The sequence below is a fragment of the Conger conger genome, chromosome 13 (assembly GCF_963514075.1).
Source record: "Conger conger chromosome 13, fConCon1.1, whole genome shotgun sequence".
NCBI lineage: Eukaryota > Metazoa > Chordata > Actinopteri > Anguilliformes > Congridae > Conger > Conger conger.
In genome coordinates, this window is record NC_083772.1 from 14,587,187 (window position 1) to 14,612,716 (window position 25,530).

A 25,530-nucleotide genomic window follows, 5' to 3' on the forward strand; every position below is an offset into this window, starting at 1 on the left:
ATGCAGCACTCTGGGCAGCAACGCCCACGAACCGCAACAATTGGATGTTATCGCCGGACATTGCCATCTAACTCAAGTGCCTAATATTGAAATATTTTCTACCAATATAGGCCTTGTAGATTAGTAAGTTTTAAGCATTGCATCTTTTGTATTTATTGTCCCAGTAATTAATTTTATAGACGTATGCATAATATTAACAATGGAAGCCACGTAGCTAGCTAAAATATGAATGTAACGTTTCAATTGTAAACTAGTTTAAAGGGCATTATAGACTGTAACAATTGCTTTAGGCTGTTAGTTGCGTTTGTATTCATGCGTACCTGGCTCCAGCAGTCCGGTTATTATTTTTATTTTTTTATAGAAATGTGTATCCACAGTCTATTGTATTCCAGCAAAAGGGGGCGGGTTGAATGGACCGTTCTTCGACCGAAAAGTATCGAGTGCTTCAGCACTACTCCAAGAGTCCAAGGCATTTGATTAGCATTTGTCCTGAGCCTACAATCCATTAATTTTGGAGCCAACTAGTACAATGCAATAGCTTACTAAATAACATCGGAAGAAATCATGTCCCATAGTAGGCTATCAATATATTTCTCACAGAACGTAGGCCTACCATTGTTTACATCTAAATTAAACGTTTCCCTTAATAATTCATTTGATGGAAAAAAATGAAAATGTAAAGGACACCAACTTTAGGAAGAATTGGGAAATGGATGGATCTTTTTTATTTTTTCGACCTCATCACTGTAATCTTGCAGCCGAAAATATTTTATTCACAACGGACTAGCATAACATTATTTGGCTTATTAAAGCCTAGATAAGAACAGGACATGTCCTGCAACTCAAGTAGCCTAAATTCAGATTGGCGAGTTCAAGTCGCTAAAACAAATCTTTAAAATCAACACGAAGTTTAAGAACTAACACACTTGTGTTTCCATGTGAAAATGAATGTGCTTTCGATACAAATATCTCGATAATTCTAAACTTATCACGGTTCATATACGATTTTCAGACATCTAGGTTTCGTCAGGCGTTTCAATCGGTCACCCATAATAGTCAAGATTATAACCCAATATATATAATCCGCTCATATCGTCAATTATCATTTAACATAGACGAGAAAACACGAGCGCAGGCCGCAGGAAAACTAAGCAATTCACATTTTACCACAACTGTACTGTGGATTTTACGAACGAACCAGGTACAAAAGTTCATATCCGCGCACAGGAAGCGGAAACCGGATGCCCGTGAGCATTTAATCAATGTATTCAGTACTCGGCTCTAAATGGTAAATGGCAGGCATTTATATAGCGCCTTTATCCAAAGCGCTGTACAATTGATGCTTCTCCATTCACCCATTCATACACCGACGGCGATTGGCTGCCATGCAAGGCCCCGACCAGCTCGTCAGGAGCATTTGGGGATTAGGTTCGACACAGCCCGGGTCCCTACCCTCCGAGACCCCCATTCCAATGATCACAGTAAACAATTTGTGTACAAGTACTTTATTTAAAAAAAATCAAATGACCATTTTCCAGGAAGTTACATTCCAAAGAGAAGAAAAATGAAATCCTGTTTCCAGCTGAGCTCTGATGCAATTTCATGTTGGCCGAACCATTGAGGGTCCTGTACACTCACAACTACAGCACATTACAACTCAAACCACCAACTTCTGCGTGCCCCACGCTGTATCCGTCATATTGGGAGTTCAGAAAAAAAAAAGTGAAAGTAAGACTGGCAAACAAAATTGAGAAAAGAAAAATAAAATAATAAAAAGCTAAAAATACTTAAATATCTAATTTCTTTAAAAAAAAAAAAAAATTAAAAAAAAATTAAACCAGGGCAGATGAAACATCCAAACAGGCAGTTTGTGGAATGTGCCGTCTGGACTGAGGGGGACGGGGCTGGGCCAGACATGATACAACTGAAACTTGCACGGCTATAGAAAGTAATGGGACAAAGGAGGAGGGTAGCCTTAAAATTAACAGACAGAAATTATCAAATAAAAAGCCTTCAAAGCTCCAAGGGTGGGTGAGGGGAGAGGGTAGGGTTATAGGGTGGGGGAATTGGGGAGGGGGGTCCTCCTTTCTCCCCGTCAGTCACCGTTGGGAGTGGGGCTCTTTTTCTGGCTGGCGGACCTGGAACGGCTGAAAGGAACAGAGAGGGGCGTTAGTACGGGGCAGCAGAGGAACCAGCCTCCACAGCGGCAGTGCCTCCCGCGCACACCCTTCCCCGGCTCCTGCCCCGCTCCCAGCTCCCCCTCAGCACGTTTGACCCCTGCAAGACCCACTCAGCGCTGCTCCCCCACGACCAGACCACCTCAAAGTGCTCCGGTAATGGAAGGCCAGGGCCACAGGAGGGGGGCAGTGCGTCACTCACACCTTTCCAATTTAAATTACATTACACTACATAATGAAACAAAAAGGATCTTGCAAAGGCATTCATCGGGGATGAAGGAAGCTGACGAGCCAGGAGTTAGCGGTGAGTGGGCCATCTGAGGTGTGAACACCACCCAGCAGGGAGAGGCTGGGAGTCGGACAGGAGCCGAGGACAGAGTGTGGGTCCTGCACTTCCACCCTACCCCCCCAAACCAAACCAAAAACGGCGGGGGGGGGGATAACAAGACTGCCTCCAATAAGCATATTCTTAGGCACGCGATTCCCCTGCACCTGGTACTTAAGAGGACAAAGGCTGTGCTCTGGGCTGCAGCAGCCCCAGACGCACATGTGATTCAGAACCCAGGGGAACCCAAGTCCCAGCCATTCAATCCAACACACGGGAACAACTACTTTATGGACAAGTGGCAGAATTAACAGCTCAAGTTAAAACACTAAAGCCACAGAGTAATGTCAGGCTAATGCTGCATCTCCCAAGACCAACAGCTAAACGCTCTAGTTTTATTGAACATAAATCAGGCAAACCCTCCCACAGGTTATTAATTCAACACTACTACCCGTTCAGTTCCTATTATCCAGATCTAAAACACAGACCTAAAAACAGTTAGGGAGGGAATGGAGTACTGAAAAGGCTATGCCACAGAGAAACTGCATGAATGGCTTTGCTACTGCAGTCTTGGGAGTATATGCGTTCGGCGCTGGGTTCTGATCATAAATGACATTGACTCTTGAATGGGTTACCTTTGGAGACACTGGCAGAAACAACAAGAACAGAGACTCGACGGACGCGAGAACTTGTAGACACACTGGAGGGTCTTGAAGACTGATCTCTCGTCAGGTCTCCTCCCACCCTCAGAAGCTAAGCGAGAGGCCGGATCTTTGGGCGGGGCTTACAAGGCAGCGGATGACTGATCTCATCGCGGCGTTCAGGTGGGTAATGAAGGGGGGTGGGGGTAGGGGGGAGGGGAGGGAGAAGAGCGATGTGTGTATGCGCAGGAAGTGTCTTGTCGAAACGTGCGTCGGACGACCTCTTTAACCCCCGATGGGCGGAGGCTGAGGTCTCGTCAGCTCTTTTCCCTCGCGGACGTTAAAAAAACTCAGCAAGGATGAACCTGGTCAGGGCTTGCGCAGGTCGACTCCCCCACTCTAAGAAAAACAAAAAAAAAGCCTGCAGATTCGTCTCTGGAGTCTGATCACGTCTGATTTCTCTCTTTTGGGTTTTGTTTTCACTGAAGCTAATCAACAGGGAGGCTGGATCTGAGGAAGAAAAAAGAAAAAAAAAAAAAAAGAGGGGCCTCCAGCCGTCACCCAAACACTGCCCCCTGGAGTCTGAGCTGATCAGCTTTGTGCGTCTCTGAAGCTAAGCAAGGTCTGGCCAGGTCATTCTTGGATGGGTGACCTCCAAGAGAAAAGAACATTAAATCAGGGTGTTGTAAAAAAAATAAAGGTAAAAAAAATAATATATAGGAGGGGGGAAATAATCTATCTTCCTCGAATGAGCGAGCTAAGACCCCTGACCACACTGCCCTGCACCCCCTTACCTGACCCCACTGTCGAGCCCCCCACCTAGCCCCGCCAACAGCCCCTCCACTGCCATGCGGTGCCTTCTGGGACTTCCAGCAGAAGCCCCCCTCCCCCTCCCCCAAGGTGGTCAGGGCTAAAATGTCTAAGACTCCCCTCTACTGCCTTGTGAGTTTGTATGGGATGAGATCTATGGTCAAATGATGGCATTCCTGACTGGCTAACAGAAGAGAAAAGTGGATAGCCTGCATTTGTGTGTGATGCGAGTGTGCACTTGGAATTTCATGCTCATGTCATTACCATACATTCCTGGAAACAAGGATCAAGTAAGCTTAACACTACTTTAATAATTGAAAAAGCTGGAAATACAGAAACAAAATTCACTGCATAGAACTTTATTCAATACAAGATTTGAGGAGGGGGAGGGGGGGTAAGAAACGGCGCATGGCGGGTCAGCTCGTGCGGGGGACTTACCCGTCTCTCTTGGGGCTGGGGGAGCGGGACCTGGAGCGTGATCGGGACCGGGAGCGAGAGCGCGAGACAGAGCGCCCCCGGGGCCGCGACACGGAGCGGGAGCGGGAGCGAGAGCGGGACCGACTGCAGGAGGAGCGGAGAACAGGGTCAGCACAAACCCGCAGCCTCGCGCGCCACCACAAACGCCGCGTCCAGGGGCCGGAAAGTCTCGCCGTGCGCTCATACCACCCGTTTAACGCCAGCCCATTTCATTACTTAGGCTAGTTCCACCTCGGGTAACTGGATCGCACGGGATGTTCTGAGCCCGGATTTTTCCACTGCCGCTTGAGATCAATAACCAGGACAGAGTTTTTGCACATGTATTTTTTAAAACACATACATTATTTGCCCTGAACCAGGAGGGCAGAGCACACAAGTTACTGCAGCAAAGCGGCATAGATTTTATCACAAAAATGTAATGGTATTTGTTTTAGTGTTCCAAAAAGGAACAGGGAAGGCGAGAGTTGATTGTTATCCAATGATGCGCTACTAAAAATCGACTTGCACCTTTTTATTAGATTCTATAATCCATTTTGACCTCTTATGCTTTCTAAGGCAAAAACTAAGGCAATCGGTTGGAACAAAAAAAACCAGCATGCAGACCAGCCCACAAGGAACAGAGCAGTACACCCTGCTGATACTTTCCAAAAGCCGTTGAGCGAGTGTTCTGTATGGACTTTCACCCGCCCCCACGGAAACGGACCGAGCCCAATCTCACCTCCGTACTGGAGTCCTGGACCTGGAGCGGGCAGGAGAGCCGGACCTACAGGAGAGGGGCACCAAGAGTCAGGCACACGCATCGTCACAGGAACAGCATAGCTACATCACAATACCGTACAACCAACACAAAGGTCTGGCGAAGTCCTTCTCAAAGGCGAGAACCACATCCACAGCAAGAAACTTCTCTGAAAAAGGCACAACGGCACAGAAAACCCTCCCACTGGTCTCGGAGCTCCCTCCATCAGATGCTCACCTGCTTCTGCGCTTGGCGTACGATGGGGAACGGTACCTGCTGAATGAGCACAGCCAAAACAGATCAGTACCAGGCAGCAAACGGGACAGACAGGCGGCGGAAAGATGGGGGAAGGGGGGGTGGGGGCGGGAAGCTTACCGGTCGTTGCTACGGCTACGGGAGCGGTAGCGACGTCCTCTGGACCTGGAGCGGGACCGGGAGCGGGACCGGGAACGAGACCTGGAGCCGCACACAACAGGAAAAGCTTAGGCCAGAGCATTTCCATACGCCTATCCGGAGCAGCCGACAATGCTCTGGACAGGGACCTGATCAAGACACTTTGCCATTTGTACAGGCCTTACAATGTATGCACACACTGGAGTGCTTCGTAATCAGCGCTACACAGCTCCACACCCTGTGGGCCCTGTGTCTGCAGGCATTAGTTTCAACAGTGTGCTATGCCACCATACTTGAACCAAGCGGGTTGAACCAAGCGGGTGAAATAATTGAAGTGAAATCAGGTAGTGCAGCGCACACTAGGAGAGAATACCAGACACCATGGCCCACAGGACGTGGACTTGAGCAGCGCTGTTTACAACACTGAAACCCAGGTACAAATGCCAAAATGGGACAAATTAAACAATGATAATAAGGCAAGCAAAAACTGCCACAAGTAGCGCTGGCAGATGCTGGGGCAAATCCACATGAAAAAGCTGTAACGTTAATGCAGAGGTGAGGAGAGCAGTCCGTACCTGCTTCGCCGGCTGCCGCCTCTCTTGCTGAAGCGGTAGCAGTCGTACGCGTAGTGGCCCTTGTCTCCACATTGGTAGCAACGGTCGTTAGGGTCGAAGTGCCTGCGACTGGGGCGGCCGTAGCGGGTCTTCCTGGACAAGCCGGTGGAGAGCTCCACTCTGATCCGAGAGCCGCAAAGCACTCTGGGGAGGAAGGAAAGCGTGACCACAGGGAGAAACGTTGATGAAACTGCACTCATCGGCAATTTGCCTCGAACGAAACTCCCTGTGCACTGCACTAATCGGCAAGTTAAATAATCATTAAAAAGATGTTATTTTTCCAGAGACAATAGCAAAACCCAAACAAAAGTTTCTTCCCCGATGGTACAAATAAATTCCTTCACCGAAAGTAGTCAGAAAAGTAAAGGTAAATGAGTTGGGAACCATAGGATATTGGATTGTTGGCCAACACAAACAACCCAAAGGTAGGATTGGACACTTCAACTGAGAAAGATACTCTGGTTAAGACTACACTAAACCCCACTGGTGTTCGTACTGCAGAGCAAGGGAACAGGAAGTTGAGAGCGTGAAGCGAAACCGATCTGGAGCGCGCACTCACTTGCCGTCCATGCCCTTCACAGCGTCCTCGGCGTCTCGGGAGTCTTCGTACTCGACGAAGGCGAAGCCGGGAGGGTTTCTGGCCACCCAGACGCTGCGTAAGGGCCCGTAGTAGCTGAAGGCCCGCTCAAGCTCGCCCTTGGCCGCGCCATTGCCCAGGTCTCCCACATAGACCTTGCAGTCCGAGTTTCGGGAGGAGCCGTGGGACGACGAGTAGTACGACATCTGCAATCTTAAGGAGAGAGAGAGAGAAAGAGAGAAGAGAGAAGAGAGAAGAGAGAGAGAATCTGTCAGCTCGTCTGCCAGGTTAGGAGCGCTCACACTCAGCAAGCAAATAATGCACTTAAAACCTGTGACACCATGCTACCAAAGGGCCCTCAAGTGTTTAGCAAGGAGACAAGAATGGCCCTTTCGTAACACCATTCCACCTAAATTCATTGACATAAGGACATTAGCATTCACAGCCTCGTACAATGCCAGGACGAGTCACTAGCAGCAGCATACTATGGCGTAATTAAAAGTCAACTATAACACTCTAGGATCGCATCGGCACAGATCTGAATGATTTGCCATTATACGAAACCCCTGCAACCTAAACTAGACTTGTTTTGGATTGTTAATCTGGGAGATAATGTGATAAGTAATGATATCTAGGCAATGACTCAAATATCCACAACCAAATTCTCTGGAGATGGTGTTGACATAACCCAACTAATTAAAATTGAATCAAGTTAAAATTGTTCATTTTGCAAATCAGATTTCAAGATTCGAATGCTCATTACTATGTTACCTTTTATTTTCGGGTGAACAGAATATATAGCTGCTGAAGACCTATGCAGTGATACAAAAACCATCTTCTTACGACCGAGCTACAGTAATGGAGACAGGGCAAGTCATGGAGTCACGCGAATTGGCGCAAACCCACATCTCCCAAATTAGCTAATAATCGGAGACAAATGTGTTCCAGAAGTTTCTTTAAGGGCAAATCAGCATGCTAACTAATTAAAAACGGTGACGATACGATCCAGTAATATGTTGAATTGACATGGAATCACCCTACGACAATTTTACCACAGGTCCTAAGTCCATGTAAACAAACCCGTTTTGCGGCTTATCGAAAAGTTTATAGCCAGGTAGCACGCGCTTTATACCCCAGGAAGTTAAAGCGTGCTTGAGCAACTTGACGTAAAATTACAGCCGACAAACCCGCACAACGACAAGGGTTTCATTAAGTGATTATCTTTAATCGCACACATACACCTGCAATGTATACGTCCTAGCTCGCTGGAATACAGTCAGATAACCCGCTAACCAAGTTAAAAACAGAAGCGATCATGCAATCGGATGTTATCCCATTTAGAGATACCTTAGCTAGCTAGCCGCTATGCTGGCAACAGGGTAAAGGCCCAACAAACCTTTTTTGATAAGATTGTTATTCATTACATTTTCATAATTAAAATAGCAAGTCAACACAATTTTGTGAGAATCTTTGGCGAATATTTTAAATGTATCCATGCACATTTTAATATTTACGATTGCAGTGCACTTCCTAATATTTAACGACCAGGCCAAAGCATGAGGCGTCTTAGGAGTGCGGCTCGGTAAACAATGGCCGCCGCTCTTACCGCCAGTGCCTTCAATTCCGCGAGTGAATACGGTCTTGTCTCTCCCTTCTCCCACGAAATCAAAAACAAATTCGGAAACCTTACAGCAAATAAAATGGTAAAATAACGTATCACGTCCACTATTTTCTATAAGACATACAACCTAAATTTTCCCCAATAGCACAAAGGCCTACTCACCACCCTTCTACCACTTCGTTCCCGTAATTCGTTGCCCCTGCGGCTGCGAAAGCAAAAACCTACCCGGGTAACTACCGCACATGCGCACTTTATAACATTCGATTTTGCGTTCGACAGAATGGAGGGGTTTCCCTACTGGGGCGGAAGGGGCTCCGCAAAACACGCCCCTACATACAGTTCAGCTGAGTATGTTGCGTTGTCGAAGTTCTCAAGCTCGTCCCGAGGGTATCGCTGTGTATGCTGTTCTTTCTTCCAACCAGAACTGCAATCCCACAAGTGAAACAAGATGAGAATGTGTCTTAAATAAGCTTTTTTTGAGGGAGTATTTACCCTCCTAAGTCAGAAGTAGCTATGCTTGCCACAAAGAATAAACGTCCCATGCTGGCATTTTGTTATTAGACACTGCCCATGATTACATTAAGACAGGTTAACAAAAAGCAACTAATCAAATTAAAGAGTTGAATCAATTAGCACCTTTGGTGAAAATGTGGTACACATAGTCTCTCAAACTAACCAATTGTCAGATAACAAAGAATTCGCAGACAAAGCAAATAATAATGTATTGTGTAAGTGGGTAAACTATGAAAGAAGTTAAAATATGTTCAACAACCTTAATTGAGCAAGATATTGACCTGATATTTAAACAAAAACCAGCATACACTGGCCGCCAGGACCAAGAACCCGACTGTTCTAAATAACCCTGCTGTAAAATCCAGCTATGATTTTGATGTGATACAAATTGAACTGGTCAAGCTGGTCTAGCTGGGTATGACCTGATCAACCAGCATGGCCAAGCTGGTCATAAGCTGGTCTAGCTGTCAACCAGTTAGTGCTGGTAGCTTGTCTGTGCTACCAGCCATTTCAAAACATAGCTTGAGCTGGTCAAACCATGGGAGCTGGGAGTTGGTCTGAACTGGTCAACCAGCTACAAGCTGTTTCAAAACTCAACACAGGGTAACAGTGTAGCTTTTCTACGGTTTAATTTCCCATCTTTGTGTGACTCACATTGCAACTGCTAATATTGCAATGCATACATATAAAAGCTACCTATGCTGTCCACAAAGCTGTTTTATGGCTGAAGCCTGCTTCCAGACAGTGCTAGAACACAGATTGTTTGTTTATTTCCTGATATTGTTATGACTCATGAATGACCGAACCCCTCCTGAACTCATTTCAGAAACATGGTGCTCCTTCCCAGTAAAGTTGTGTTTAATTATTTTGTGAAAAGGCCAGTTTTCCCACTACAAAACCAAAGTATGCTTTCTCTTTTGTGTGAATTCACATACTGTATATTCTCTGTATTTACTGACTGACCATCTGAATTGAGTAAATTTGGTCAGCATATTTTATTTCTTGCACAAACCTGAGTTCTCTGAAAGGTTTTTGGACAACTCTGAAAGAAGGTATTATCCACTGGCCAGGTCCAAGAGGAGTACTGCATTCAGATTGAGTCTATCATCAAGTGTCAGAACCTGTTAGCCTAAAAGCATTCAAGCGGTTTCTATTTCCAGCCACCATATATACCAGACAGCAAAAACTGAAATGTGTCATTGTAACAGAGGGCTACCATTATTGGGTTATTGGGGCTGCTGTTCCATAAGTGATTATTCAGCTCTGAGCACAGACAATAAAGACACAAACTGTTCAAAATAAATAAACTATATTTAATAAAGTCAACTGGAGTTATTACAAGTCTGTTTTTTTCCAGGACACATTACACGTCATGCCATGTTCTCCAAAACAAGTCATCATCCTTAATTTCTTTTTTTTCTTGCTTTTTTCCTTTAATATAAAAACGTTTTTAATATTCTCTTCTATTAATTTATTACAGTACTGTATGTATATTTATTTTCTTAAATTGTAAGATTTCTTAAATTATTTCTACAAATATCAGGCAGAGAGAAAGGGTCACAGATCATTTTTTCACAAAATACACAAGTGAGCAAGTCCCCAGATTGGAGTCCCCGACCTTGGGTGAGAAGACACAAACACGGATACAGAGATCACATATACCAACAAACTAACAAACCAACAACAAAGACAAGGAAGTTCTCCTGTTCACAGCTTTTTGCATATGTACGTATATTAAACATTTTAACATAATTAAAAAAAAGAAGAAAAATATGTATCAAGCTTTGTTGGATTTTTCTACCGTTGTTGTGAACGTGAATAGGTTAGCATTATAACAACACACTCTCGGCAAGCCAGTGAATAGTCAATAGTTGTTTGGGATGGCTCTGTTTGATTGACAGCTCTTCGGACAGCCACGTGCAGGAATGTTTTTTGGGGGTTTTTGGGGGTTTCCAGTTTTTGCCTTTTTTCAGGGTAGCTCCACTTCAGCCGCTCTGACTTTTGCTTCCACAGACGGCTCCGAAAAACAACGGCAGAGCCGCATCTGCCTCGAACAAAACGACGAGCTTGATGTCTATAACAGGCCATGCTGAGACACTGTTGGGGAGTGGGGATGGGGGTGTCGTACATTTACACACATTAGAAGCACATTATCAATACTGCAGGGAGAAATCACTCATTTACAGCAATGGCGTAGTCCAAACAGTTAGGGAATATTTTTCAGCACAATTATAGACAGTTCACTTGAATGAAATATGGTTATTATCGACCCCACTGGCTCCGTTTGAGTCAGTGTGTTGAAACTGTTTTAGTGGAAACACCTTTTGAGTTCAGACCACTAAAAATGCAACACAAATTACTTACATATAGGTTACATGACACCAAATGCAACTGGCAGCCAGCTCACACTCGATGAAATTTGACAGAAAGTCACAAGTGGGATGTCTGTATGAAATCTCTAGAATATGTTTTTTTGTGTGTGTGTTTGATATTATTCTAGAACAGTATTTTACATCACATTGTGACCAACGTCTCCAGTGCATTTCCAGTAAGTGGGTCCTTTGATTTCAAGAGAGTAGTCTCAGTAAACAGAGTTTAGTATTTGGAACAGTCAATCGTTAGCAAAATAAATAAATAAATAAATACATATATAAATAAATATGGTAATAAAAAAATTTAGAAGGAAATATTCCACATAAAATGGCTGACAATCAAACATAGGTATATGTACAAGGGATACAAATTGCTTTGAGATCAGGCTATGATGTCAGCTACTGTAAAAAGAAACAACAGGAAATGAAAAAAGTAGCAAAGAGATTTTTCTCTTTTCAGTAGAAACTTAGAAAAATATCTAAACGTTTCTTCATTGTTAGTAAACGGCAATTTCTATAATCAGTTCTCCTGCAATACTCGTCATGTTTGTGGATATAGAAAATTGTGTTTTCATTGTTTTCAGAGATAGAAAGAACTGCTTAAAAAATTTACAAAGCTGTTCGGAGGAGACCAAAAAGTCCATGACACAGGAAATAATTATCAACTGTATCAATCATATGCGTAATCACAAAAATGTAATGATTGGACACATTCCTGAAGTCCATCAGCAAAACACACAGCAGACCAGGGACGTAGCAGTCACAGACAACACATTTATACATATATACCAATATAAATATATATGTATGTCTTCAGATAAATAAGAATATATTTCACATTCATTTCGTGCTAAAGTCCTACATATTATTAAATTTTGATTTACTCGTGTGCAATCTGGATTGCAATAGAGTGAAATCTAAGAAGAGATACAAACTCCAGTTACAAACAAACTAGGAAACAGAAACACAAAGATTGCAGTCAGACTAACACAATTGTGCAGCCGCGGGTGGTGTCCATTCATTTTTTAAATGCCTCCCAAAACGATATGAGTCATATGACAGAAATTCATTAATAGACGATCAAGAGTTTCCATTTCCCAGACAGTTTGTAACTGAGTTGGTACTGTAAAAACAAGAAAACCTCATAGTTATCAAGATTATGGTTATCGGCATCTTTCCTGGGGGCAGCACTGAGCGCAGGTTAAACAGGTTTGAGTGAATAAGAGGGACTCCACCCGTCTCCAGGCAGTGTCTTTTCGCCGCACTGCCCCGTTCCTCACTCCTCCTACCCCTCAAACTCTAATACTGGCTCTCATCACAGCAGACTGTGACCAACACGCGCCGTCATTCCACAGCTTCCTAAAACGCTCGCTCCTCCGTTCTCCGTCAAACGCTCGCTCGCCTGCCTAGCCCACCGCCATACACATTCTAAAAAAGGGAACTAGTCTGTCGGGTTTCGGAGAAACGGAAGGCGGTGCGAGCAAAAAAAAAAAAAAAAACACAATAAATACTAATTTATATTATTCAAATGGTTTTTTTGAATTTTTCCAGGGATTCACCATATGGAATCAGGGCCTCGGGACGCGTGGTTGTGGAGCAGAAATAAATGAATTTCCCTCTCATTTGCATGCTCCGCCTCTGGCTGCTTTATTGCACTTTCACCTCAGATATGTTTCGTACCACCCCAGTCACTGTGCGGTTCTCCCCCGGTTCTGACAGCGCGGGATATATTGGGGAGAAATGGGACACAGCTTATTTTACTCCCGAAAGCTACTGTATACTGCTCTGTGCTATGCCACTTATGGCACACTGTAGGCAGTCTATTGCACATTAACTCACATGAAGCATTTTGGTGTCTGGTATCTGCTAAACGCAAACAGAAAAAAATATTACAGCACAAATACTATGTCAATAAATAAGTCAATTAATGTGTTTGTTTCTTTAAGGCAATTTAAGGGTTGGGCACAGTACCGCAAAGTCGGGAATCTGGAACCAAGCCTGCAACCAACACATAACAGTGCCTTCACATTGTAGAAGGACTCAGGGCAGGGAAGGGCCAGACAGGCTGTTGAGCAACCCTTCTGTCCAGACTCTGCCAACTTGTTTTTCTTTAAACTTCCTGGTGAGCGAGCCTTACGACACACACAGGAAAACAAATGGTGGAATCCCAGGCTGTGCCCACGTTCATCCTCATGCAGAGAAGCGCTGCGCTTCAGCCACAAAGGGAGAAGAGGCGTGAACGAACACTGCTGAACGAGCCTCGTTTAAAAAAGCGCTGACAGAGGCATAGGCTGAGCGCGACCAATCGGCTGCAATGCCACTCAGCGGGGGCACGAGTCAGTCAGCCTTCTCACACAAAGTGGCTGGTTGAGAATTAGGGCAGAGTCAGCTGATCTTGGATCAGTGTTCTCAGGCTCCGGGAGAGGAAGAGGGAGAGGGTGGAGGTGGGGGTGGGTGTGTGGGCATCTACGTTTTGCTGCTTGTGTCATGTGACCTCAGGTGGGAGTGCCATACTCCTTTCTTCAGCACACACTGAAAGCAGGGCCTCCTGAGAGGATTCTCTATACAAAAGGGAGAAAAAAATGAATACTGTATCTTTAAATTTCACCGTCCATGCGTGTTTGACCATGCCGTGCTCCACTACTCTGTCATGCATCACTATTACGCCATAGCAACAGGTTAGCTGACATATCAAAAGGACTCAGCTGCTGTGAAGTCAAATGTTACAAACAACAGATTATCACAAAGACAGACATATTAAAATTGAATCAACAACAACATTACACTCTCCTCTCCAGCTGGCAAATCACGGCTCTTTTCACTCTTTAACGTGATTGGACAAACCAATCACCTGTGGACAGGTGGAGCAATGAACCAATCACCTCACCCCACTTCTTTTGTGCAAGAGTGCTGAAATATTATGTTCAGTTTTGACATGGATTGGTATTCTGAAATAGGAGACAAATTTGAGAACATTGAAACAAATTTGAGAATGTGGAGATAAATCTGTGAAAGTGGAGACAGATTTGAGAATGCATCTGTAGTGCTGTTTAATTCCTTCACACGCAGGTGAAGTGTGCCTTAAGCGACAGTGCCTTGGTCCAGGCTTCCGCTCAGTTTAATGAGCTGTTAATATCTAAAATATACGCTGAACTGCAAGTCACCCAGAACATGGGTGCCTGGGAAGCAAATGTTTTTAATCAAACCTTATTTAACCATGTCAACCGAGAACCTAATTATCGCAATGTATCATGTGAAATACCACCATACAGAACAGTTGCAAAGGAAAACTTGGCAATTAAATATAGAATCACCATTTACCGTATATCATGTGTTTGCTTACTTTACTGAAACCAAAGCAAAAGCTAAGGGGCATTTAAAGTAATTACCTTCATTTACAACACGGAGGGGTAAGCCAGAGGGTCAGGAGGGTGGTGGATGGAGTGACTGAGTGCAACTGACTATATGAATGGTCTGCAGTTTAGGGCTTATGGAAACTCATCTCCCCATTCCAGAAAGTTCCACCTCGAGCTGGAACTGCAAGGACACACTGAAGCACTCAGACACCCTGTCCGCTCCGGGCTATGCACGCCTTGCCGTTTGCTATACCAGTTAAGCCGCCATTAAATGGGTGCATTGAATTTGCATTGCGTCCATCATGCGTTTCCAACAGATGGAGAAAGGCAGAAGATACACAAGCACAAAAAAGAGCTCAAGATCAGAGAAATGCAGGAGATGCTGTGCCTATATATCTAACTATCTCTTCCTGTGAACCTCTGGGGTATATAATCATTGGGGAAACTCCATTCCTCTGCTTCCAGACACCACAATGACAAACACCAGACAAGCACGAGGCCCATTTTATTTCAAAGGAAAATAAAAAGCTTCCTGTCGCTAAAGGCACCGGGTTGGCTGTCCTCCTGTCAAGACAAGGGGAGTATCTAGATTGTAAAAGACCCAGCGGTTTTCTTCACCTCTTGTTTGATGGTAGACAAGCTGGTGCATCAGTGCACCTGAAACCCAGCGCTATTGGCCCTTGTGATCAGCAGCGGAGTATCTCCAGTCTAGGTGACCCAAACAAACCCCTCCTCACCAACATTTTCGGAAAGAACTTTAGGCTTGTAATAACCTAGGAATCTAATAAATACAGGTATATTACGTCCGCGTGGTATTTTGACTGTTCCACCATTGCACAGTTCCACGTGTACAGTGTGCAGAAGATGGATTTAACTGTCCGTTTCCAGTTGTGCTGCTGATGACATGGGACTGGCCTGTCTGAGTCCAGTGCCTCCTCGTCCGCAGTTGTGGGGGTTTGGTGGCCTAAATGCAGCCCCACTCAAGCCAAGGAGATCCAACTGGCACAACAGGCAAAGAAAAGACCCTGGCCTTGACGTCCATCTGAGCGATGGTGTCCGTACCCGGCGTCCTCGTGTGAAATGACTGTACAAGGAAAAGGGACAGGGAGGTCCTGACCCCTGCTGTGTCCCCTCATCAGGCAGACACACGAATCGAGGGGGAACGTCAGGGTCTCTCGTGCCATGAGGTCCAACAGGGCACCAGGGACAGCAGGAGGGTCCATCAAGGGGCTGACCCTTCCCCCCAAAAAATGTTCACCATGGTGTTCCACCGTGTTCATATTTTAACAGAATTCCGTCTCTCTCTCTTCACTCTTTTCTCTCTCTCTCTCATTGTCATATCCTCGCTCTCCTGTTCTCTCCCTACATGCTGTTTCATTTGTTCTCTACCTCTCTGTTTTCCTTTCTCTCATCTCTTTTCTGAAACCCATCCTTTACCCCAGTTACGAATCTCTCCCCGCTACTCTCTCTGTCCTTGTACTCTTTAGTCAATGTTCCGCACAGGTCGGTGTGTGTCCGTATATTTGTGCGTGTGTGTGTGAGTGTGTGTATGTGTGTGTGTGCGTGTATGTGTGAGTGTGTGTATGTGTGTGTGTGTGTGTATGTGTGACGTGTTCATGTATATCTATAGCTTTCACGATGTGGAGTGGGAGAAATTTTACATCTGTACAGGGTAGTCAAAGTATATCCAGTAAGCATGTGTGTGTGTGTGCGCGTGAGAGTGTGTGTCCACCCTTCGTGTGCATTTAAAAGCCCTGTATGTGGCAGTAGGCCTCCAGGCTGGAGAAGAGGATGTAGAGGAACCAGAGGCCGAGCAGCAGGAGGGAGGTGAGGATGCGCGCCACGCGCGGGCCCCCCAGCTCGCCCCCGATGGAGGGCCGTCTGCGGAACAGCAGCACGGCCATGGAGATGAAGGCGAAGATGGTGAAGATCGTGACGGAGAAGGCCAGCGAGCCGGGGTCCACGCGGAACTGCTTGCCCTGCACCCGCCAGTAGATGGCGGCCACCGACCAGGCCAGCCCGATGCCCAGGAACACGTTGACCGCGTTGCTGCCCGTCACGTTGCCCACCGAGGCGTCCGCGTACTGGTCCTGCGTGGCTGCCACCTTACTGGCAAAGGTATCTGAGAGGGGGAGAGAGAGAGAGGGAGGGGGAGGGAGAGAGAGGAGAGAGGGAGAGAGAGAGGGAGGGGGAGGGAGAGAGAGGGGAGGGAGGAGAGGAGAGAGGGAGAGAAAGGGAGAGGGGAGAGAGAGGGAGAGAAAGAGAGAGGGGAGAGGGAGGAGAGGAGAGAAGGAGAGAACGGGAGAGGGTATAGAGGGAGGGAGGGGGAGAAGAGGAAGACAGAGGGAGAGAGAAGGAGGGAAAGAGAGAGAGGGGAGAGGGAGGAGATTGAGAGAAACAGAGGGGAGAGAGGGAGGGAGAGAGAGAGACAGGGGGAGAAGAGGGGGAGGAAAAGAGAGAAAAGGGCAGAGAGGCAGGGGTGGGGGTTGGGGGTAATTATATGGATTGAGGGAACGAGCATGAGTCATGTGCTAAGAATACTCGTACATGTTTATTTATTTTATTTATTTTATTTGAAACCCCATTAGCGGCACCATAAGGGTGGTCCACAAGTGTGCTGACACTTTCCCACACACTGCTAGCGTTGGCCTGTACTTATACAGCCGAAATAACACACCGGCTACCGGCACAGCTAGCGGCGAAACATGTCCAACACACGCGTGAGAGTGTGGGAGGGGTGGCGGCACCACGGCAGGTCAGGGGGGGGGGGGGCTGTATGGCACACAGAGCGAGAGGAGGGAGGGGGGCAGAATTGGGTCCCGGGTCGCTCACCCGGAATGGAGGTGCCCAGCGCCACGAAGACCACGGCGGTGACCGTGTCGCGGAGCCCCACGGTGCAGCCGAAGTGCGAGGCCAGGTCGCCGATGATGGCGGTCAGCATGCCGATGGCCGAGATGGACACCACGAAGCAGGCCCAGCCGTTCCAGTACTCGGTGGGCGGCACGCAGGCGAACAGCACCTTCCAGAACACCGTCAGGAAGTGCATGACGTAGTCGAAGCAGGAGGGCAGGCGCTCCTCTCGACCTTCCTCCTCCTCCTCATCGCCGTCGCCTAGGGGGGAGGAGCCTCGGTCAGACCCCAGTCACTCTCCCCGCACGTCACCCCGAGGGTGCAATCTCCCCAACCACTGTGATTATTACCCAGCAGTTTGGTCCCTCATTTAGCCCAGCTTTAACTGCTTAACCCGGGCCGGCCACTGCCGGATGGGCTCTGTTTCCTTCTGAGATTTTTTTCTTGCCGTTTTTGTTTTTAATTTTTACCTCAGCCTGTTGACTTTTAGCATTTCAGCTTGGTCATTCTCTGTTTACCCATTTCCTGTTTTCCTCTAAAGCGTCTGACAGAAAGCACAACACAAATTAAATTGAATTGAATTGAATTAATTAAATTGTTATAAGCCCTTCAGAGCCAGACAGAGCACTTGGCTTCTACAAGCAGCCTCTTGGATGATTGAAAATGAAAGCTATACGAATGATATCACTCAAGAATTTCCATTTTCCATTAAGCTAGATGGAAGGTCATTTTTACAATTTTAAACTCCTAATTTTATGACTTATTAAAATAAAAAGTCATATTTAACTTACATTGTATAATGGCATGTCCTGCAAACATCTAAAATAGTTACAGTTGCAAGGGAAATGCATTGTAAAGGAAAAGGCGAAACATTATCTGTACACAGCAGTGGTCAAAACAGCGGGCCTCAGGCAAAAACATTTTTGAATTCTTATCGTAAATTCTGCATACTTTTGTATGAAGGTCTTGTACGTGTGTGCCGCGTTGGATTCAACAAATGCTCCTAATTTCAGAAAACTGTAGTAAATGAAGATGTCCCTTATAATACAGTATTTATGGGACTGTTGTGATGGGTTCTGTCAGACAGATGGCCAATTGGATTAGCAAGAACAAGGGACGTAAAGGTTTTGGCGATAACAATATGGCAGACTATCGATACACTTTATCTTATTCCTCTTAAACAGCACCCCAAAATTGGTTTCTGAATGCATTTGAGAAGAGAAATAAGCAATGCACTGAGCTGACATGCACTTCAAGGCTCTCCATAGAAAGTGAATGGAATGCCTTGTTTACACGATTTGATTATGGGACCACCCGCAATTTTTGTTCCTAACTAAGAAAACATTCTAAATACAGGAAAGTTGGTCAATGTGCCAAGTTCTCTCAAGTCCCAGCAATTTAAGAACAAATCTGACTGTACGAGTGGTTCTTGCATGAGGCCCGAGTTGCATGATAAAACACTGCTTTTGGGGAAAGCCTCAGTGAGTGGGTACTACACATTTCTCTGTGAATCAGCGTGTGAGGCTGTACTGAAGCCATCTATCCAGCAGGGGGCACCACAGAGCCCCCACGGCCAGAGCAGAACTCCGATGTCTGAATCACGTCTTCATTTGTGTGCAGCGCCGTAGCTCACAGAGAACGACAGAGAGCGCTTTCCTGGGCACGAGTGGGTCCAGGGGGCCCCTACAGGTGGTGTGTGTGTGTTGTGTGTTGTGTGTGTTAGTGAGTTCTGTGTGTGCGTGTGTATGCATGTGTATGTGTTGTGTGCGTGTATTCTGTGTGTGTGTACATGTGTGTGCGTGTGTTGTGTGTGTGTGTGTGTGTGTGCATGTGTGTGTTGTGCGTGTGTGTGCATATGTACGCGGAGCCCATTCTCATATTTTGTACAAATAATGTATAGATCTGTCCCTGTCTGCACATGTATGTCTGTAGAGTCCTCTTATGCATTTTCAAGCATGTGAAAACATGCACATCTAATGGCCATATTTAAAGCTACATGACTTGTTTTGTGTTCAACCTTTCACTTTGACCTGAAGAGCATTGTTGCTTGGATATCTTGAAACGTGTGCATTTGTGCAGAAACACACTGACAGACACAACAGTGCACACAGCCTCACCTGCACTAACAGTCACAGCCTCGATGAATTGCTCCCTCCAAGAATGAGTACCAATCACGAGGGCCAGGTTGGTCTTCTTAATGAGCTTGTCCACTGTACTCTGCAATTACAGTGAGAGAGTATTGTGAGCAGCCGATCACAAACAAAGCAGGTTACAAAATAACAAAGAGAAATAACCAAATATCCTATGCTGAAATGGTCCCAGACTAAGTACCCGAAAGTAACATCTGAAATGAGAGCAATGCTTTCATCAGAAATGAGAAAGCATTATCAATAAGATAATGCACACCAAGCATTGATTAGTTCTTATAAATAAGGCATTTATTTTTTAAAAACACACACACACACACACACACACACACACACACACACACACACACACACACACACACATCAAGTAGCATGCAGGAACAGAAACTTTGAAACAGATAAAGGCCTTAAGAATGCATTTCTTGTTGTTTATCTTGGCCAAAAGGACCACTGCAGAGCTCGTCATAAGTGCATGAATTTTCAGGCCTGAAACCAGAGAAAAGACTACAGCCAGTTCAGCCATATCCAGAACCTGCCGTGAAACCTTAAAATTGCCTCCAGTTTATTAGACTGACATCCCACCTCGAAGATTCATAGGACCCAACTGACCCCTCCTGGATATGAATGAAGAGGTTCCACCACTCTGATTGGCTACTGGCCAAGTCAGAGACAGGTGGATGCAGCTTTGTCAGAGAAGAGCACCCAATCAGAGAGGGTCTCTCATAGTGCACACAGAGGTCCTGTCCAACCATGGAGCGGGGTCCATGCACCTACCGGCTTGAGGAGCCCATTGGGAGTCATTCCCTGTCGGATCTGACGGGTAAGAGGGTGTCAGAATGGGTGATATTTTCTGAACTAAATACAAAGAGCTCCTTTTGGACTTGGGTATCAGCTTTTTGTGCTTAATAAGTGCAGTGTAGTTGTGTAATACATGCGCACTTCCAGAGCGAATTTCATTCCCTGTGATTTTAGCGAGCCATGTTAAAGTAATACAGGTTACAATCTCAAAGACAAATCAAGGAATGCCATTTTTAGTATACACCTGGGGCAGCCCGTAACCTAGTGGCTAATGTACGTGACTGGGACCCGGAAGGTTGACAAGGTTAAGGTTAACACATTAGGAGGGATTCTGGAGCGTTCCTCTATGCAGTGACTGTCTGGTTGTTGCATGAATTGATTTTACATCCAATAGTTCCTCTGTAACAGACAACTGGGAATCCGTAGCTCGGATGAAACAATTGCACAGTGTCCACCCTGTCCGTTCCCTCGTCCACAGACAGTGAATAACACAAAGCCCTCGGCTTTTGCTTTGAGCTGCACTTGTAAATCAGACGCAAAGCTCATCAACACCACTGGCGATGGTGTTTCTGGTGAGGCTAACCATTGAAAATGCGTGTTGCTTTTCGGGGCATACAACATCACAGGCTTCCAGCGAATATTTGTGAAAAAATTCCCCTTTGGTGAATGGCCTCCCCGATTTGGCACTCCTCAGCTGTAATGAGATGTGCCTTCTCGGCTCCCCGGCTTTGAGCTTTAGCCTGACGGAGCATGTTCTGCTGCCTCTGAATGCTCCTTTTCAGCACTGTCACTTCTCCCTATGCCTGTCGCCATATCGCTGCTGATGCGCCGTCTCAAAACGCCGACGCAAGTCATCGTCTTAGAAAACTGACACCGATTCCTGGCAAATTGGCATGTCTGAAGAAATATTCTCCCTCCACTCTTGAAATTGTCTGCACTCTGCAACTTTATTTAAGCCAGTGTGCTAGTCAGGTAGACTGCATAGGTTGGACTACATCAATGACGTATAAAAAAAAACATTGCACATGGTGGTATCCCATAAATACCACCCCCCAGCAAATGACCAAATTACCAAATGAGACCAGAATTGAATGCTGCGGTCAGATACAACATTGCCGTGTTTGGCATTGAAACAGAGCCTAATAAAAGGAGAGGCACATCATATCCACAGTGACAAATGATGGTGCTTCAGTGATGTTTTGGAGTTTTCATTCTAGAGGTCCAGGAGTACTGGTTAGGACGAATATAATGGATTCCACCAAGTATCAGCCAATTTGGCTGACAATCCGGTTGCCTCTACTACAAGGCTGAAACTTGGCTGTAGATGGACTTTCCAGCAAGACAATGGCCCAACGCATACCTCAGAATCCACACATAAATTGTTCTGTAACAACAAAATCTATGTTCTGCAATGGCCATCTCAGGCAGACCACAATCCAATGTCTCCCTTAACCTTGTCGTGTTTTTATTAAATTAATGTTTGTTTTAGGTTGGTTCCATTGAAACATGAATTGCTGTATTTTTCACATGTTGGCATTTTGAGTTTATATCAGTAATTCTATTGTTTCTATTTGTAAGTATTTTTTTTGCATTGCCAGTAAGGGGTGCCAGTAATTCTGGAGCCCACTGTATATAAAAGCACCGCCTAAGGAGAAAGCTTCCATATGAGAAACACTCATCCTCTAGTTCTGTATACATAACACATTCAAAAGCCATAATTATGAATATTAAAAAATGGAAATCGCCCATGATATTGCATCAGCAGAATTATTAAAGGATATAAGCAATGTGGCTGATTCCCTGCCAGGCTTACTAACTGCATGGGAAGGATGAGGAAAGTGAGATTCTGCCAAGCTGTCTCTCCTGCACAGTCTGTGGATAAGTCTGGACTCAAATGAGGCTCAAATCATTACATTTTTATTGTCATTTCTAGCCACGGGTGATTATTTAATTTTCTGTTGCTAATGCGCATGGCTTTAACATGCAAAAAGCAGAATTAAGTCTAGTAAAAAAAAGAATAACTGTCTGTATCTGTTGATTTTAATATTAGATTTTGAATTTAAAAAATGGTGAAAGATCTGATGTATTTCATGCCTTGCGCTCTAAATTAAATATACATTCAAATGTATGTATGAAAGTAGATTTAAATATTTGCCAATACATTTACATATGACATTCCACTGAGATATCTCAAGGACATTGTACAGTATTCACATCATATTTGGCATTCATGGAAAACACTCGCTAAAGTCTGAAACTGATGCTAAAGATTAGATTGAAACACACACCCAAACCAATGATCGTGTACGTATGTAGACGTCTGAGAAATGAGAGCTGTCCGTACACGACATTCCTCTCCTCTTTTTCCACCAGTGCGCTCCGGCTCCGTGGCGTTTGGAAGGTTTTCCGTGTTTAGGCGTCCGCTCTGTGCCTGTCATTGCACGCCTCACGCTGTGAGTCTCATCAGTGCCAGGGCTGGCTGAGGTCCCCTGCTCTATCCCAGTTCCCTCTCAGGAAGACACGGGCGGCATCCCAAATCGCAGAATTAGCATACTACTCATACTGTGTTCCAATGAAAATCAGAGGTATGGGCAGTATGCTCGTATGCGCTTTCGAACGCAGCCGCGGTCTCTAGGTAAACAGGGGACCTTGTGTAACATCTGGGTTTACTTCACCAAATGGTATGCTACTATGCGCTAGTACGCATCCTAAGTCACAGATTTTGCATACTACCCATACTACGTTCCAATGAAAATCAGCCTGAGGTTTAGTACAGGTAGTATGCTAGTATGCGCTCTCGAACGCAGCCGTGGTCTCTAGGTCAACAGGGGACCATTTGGGTCTACTTCATCAAATGGTAAGCATGCATTTGGCCTCTCTAAAATACTCTATCCATCCATCATCTATACCTGCATGTCCAATTCAGGGTCGCGAGAGGGCTAGAGCATATCCCAGCATGTACTGGCCGCAGGGCAGGAACAACCCCAGGACAAGACGCCAGTCCTAACCCCGGTGGCGCTTAAAATAAAGGAGGATTGGCCGAATCTGACTGAAATCCTGGACTGTAACGGGGAGGGACGGGCGGTGGCGGCTGGTACCTTGAACTCGTAGGACTCCTCGATGATCACCTCCATTCGACTGTGCTCCCCAAGAATGGGCTTCCCCATCTCCGCAATACGACGGGCCTCCTCCTCCTCCACACTCATCTGCCCCTCTGGGTCCTCTGAGAGAGAGCAGGCGAGGGGGGGAGGGATGGAGCGACAGGGAGATTGGGAAGAAGGGAGAGAGAGAGAGGAAGAGAGGGAGGAAGAAAGGGCAGGGGAAAGAGTGTAAGAGGTAAACAGCACCTTCATTTCGCTTCTCATGTTTAACGTCCATCTCATCCAACACACATCTCTTAAAACCCTTTCTGGTTCTATTTCTCCTTTGTTAGTTATATCCATGCCATGGCAATGATGGACATATTTTTGTTTTTGTAATGACAATAATATGAATTTAATTTAATTGAAAGAGAGAGAGAGAGAGAGAGAGAGAGAGGGGGGAAAAGGATACAGCCATAGCCATGTGATTTGCAGTTCCTCAATCAAATCTGCAACGAACAGCCGAACAAATCGAAAAGACAGCACAGCCCAGATACACGGTCAATGGATTTGCGTCTAAGTCAGTACTCTGTGTTCCTGTTCAGAGAGATTTGCTATGGCAGCTGCTTATCCGCTGGTTTGGATGGAAGACAGGAGATGGCAGCTTTATCTGAATGGCGTGTGTGTGGGGACTGGTGAGTGGGAGCCGTCCGTCTGCTTGGACGGCTCACCCTTGTTCCGGGTCTCCAATGGCAACGTTTCTCAGAGTCTAATTACAAAATCAAGGCCTGCCAGAGCGGCAAGCTCCACAAGCTTTTCTGCGATGATCCAGCTGCTGTATTCACAGCTTGTCATAGCATAATGCAAGACTAATTCTATTTGCCAGTGTCGGTCTGTGTGAGTGTGCGAGTGTGCATGTCTTTGTGAGTGAGCGTGAGAGAGCGTGTGTGTGTGTATGAGTATGTATGGGTGTGTGTAGGGTGCGTGTGTGCCCATGTGGGCATGTTTGTGTGTGTATGTGTGTGTGTGTGTGTGTGTGTGTGTGCAGGCATGTATGTGTGTGTGCGAGTGCATTTGTGTGTGTGTGTGTGCATGTGTACGAGTTTGTGTGTGTGTGTGTGTGTGTGTGTGCGTGAGTGTGTGTGCGTGAGTGTATGTGTGAGCGTGTGTGTACAATATGTGAGGTGTATGTAGTGTGTGCAGTAGACGGCTGTTTTGGGAGGTCTTACCCTGGTTGAGCAGCAGAGCTGTGGAGAGAATGCAGAAAGTCACAGTCAGTGCACACACAAGTCTAAATCAGCACTAAGTACAAACAAGCACACCTCCATAACCTTCTGTGACAGGAGCTCAAAGGGGAGAGCAGAATGGGATTGGCATTTTATCAGTGCCTCCATGCTTCCAGGTAAGATTCTGATCCTGACGACAAATTCACCTGTCAATCCAACTTTACTGGCCATTCCAAACTGGGGGAAATCTTTTGAAAAACAGTGAGAGTACAGCTCCTTTTGTATACAGCTGAGAAATGGTCTCCTGACAAGACTCCCAATACCTGCAGTCCAGGGGCAAGTCCACTATCTGTCATTGTGGCTGATGAGCGGAAACTGGCCCGTTTTTTTTTTTTGCTATCGACCTGAAACTTGAGCTCAAGCAGCAACATATTGCTGAAGTCAATTCTGTGTGTACACAGGTCGATAGAGGTAATTTTAGGAAAGACTAGTATAAACAATTTGTGAACAGCTAAATGCAAGTAGCAGCATTATTTGGGTAGTGCAAAAAGTATTGGGACAATGACACATTTTTTGTTGTTTTGCCTCTGTACTCCAGCACATTGGATTTTAAAGTGCAGACTGTCAGCATTAATTTAAGCCATGCAGGGCTACTTCCCTGGTGATGCTCTGCTGGGCCTGTACTGCAGCCATCTTCAGTTCCTGTTTGTTTCTGGGAAGTTGCCTACAGTCTTATCTTCAGCATGTTCAACTGAATCCAGGATGGGCGATTGACATAAGACTTTGTTCCAGAACTGTGAAGAATGTTTTTTTTTTT

The 25,530-nt window shown here is 45.6% G+C and overlaps 2 protein-coding genes across 13 annotated transcripts in view; both read right to left on the reverse strand.

The window, feature by feature from the left end:
- Positions 1-1,489: 1,489 nt before the first annotated feature.
- srsf7a (serine and arginine rich splicing factor 7a) lies at positions 1,490-8,657 on the reverse strand. Of its 10 annotated transcripts, none has more exons than XR_009704632.1 (9): positions 8,357-8,527; positions 6,733-6,963; positions 6,135-6,317; positions 5,542-5,622; positions 5,404-5,442; positions 5,149-5,193; positions 4,392-4,514; positions 3,138-3,542; positions 1,490-2,147 (listed from the first exon to the last, which is right to left on the reverse strand). XR_009704632.1 is itself a non-coding variant. In XM_061217248.1 (9 exons), the coding sequence occupies exons 3-9, from the start codon at positions 6,954-6,956 to the stop codon at positions 2,096-2,098; spliced, it is 747 nt and encodes a 248-aa protein (XP_061073232.1). In that variant the 5' UTR covers positions 6,957-6,963; positions 8,357-8,401; positions 8,534-8,616; the 3' UTR covers positions 1,490-2,095. The 10 variants fall into 10 exon arrangements, 9 of the variants coding, with proteins under 9 accessions (XP_061073232.1, XP_061073231.1, XP_061073233.1 ...); XM_061217248.1 differs by lacking the exon at positions 3,138-3,542 and adding an exon at positions 8,534-8,616 and having other exon boundaries at positions 8,357-8,401; XM_061217247.1 differs by lacking the exon at positions 3,138-3,542 and adding an exon at positions 8,534-8,609 and having other exon boundaries at positions 8,357-8,435.
- A 1,519-nt stretch (positions 8,658-10,176) lies between these two features.
- Positions 10,177-25,530, reverse strand: part of slc8a2b (solute carrier family 8 member 2b) — a 92,768-nt gene continuing 77,414 nt past the window's right edge. For all 3 annotated transcript variants that reach the window (XM_061218409.1, XM_061218408.1, XM_061218407.1), the window contains exons 9-13: positions 24,717-24,734; positions 23,506-23,630; positions 19,580-19,679; positions 17,445-17,723; positions 10,177-16,734 (exon numbers count right to left, since the gene is read on the reverse strand). In XM_061218409.1, the coding sequence (XP_061074393.1) occupies positions 16,358-16,734; positions 17,445-17,723; positions 19,580-19,679; positions 23,506-23,630; positions 24,717-24,734 (899 nt within the window). In that variant the 3' untranslated portion in view covers positions 10,177-16,357. The remainder of the gene's footprint in view (positions 16,735-17,444; positions 17,724-19,579; positions 19,680-23,505; positions 23,631-24,716; positions 24,735-25,530) is intronic.

What these genes read in the sequence shown, in the direction of transcription:
- srsf7a (XM_061217246.1), bottom strand. Translation starts at nt 6,956, where the DNA reads ATGTCGTACTACTCGTCGTCCCACGGCTCCTCCCGAAACTCGGACTGC. An exon ending in CGTAGCCGTAGCAACGACCG is followed by an intron (nt 5,443 to 5,541) that starts GTAAGCTTCCCG and finishes GTGCTCATTCAG; the next exon opens with CAGGTACCGTTCCCCATCGT. An exon ending in CCCAGCCCCAAGAGAGACGG is followed by an intron (nt 2,148 to 4,391) that starts GTAAGTCCCCCG and finishes TGTTCCTTTCAG; the next exon opens with CCGTTCCAGGTCCGCCAGCC.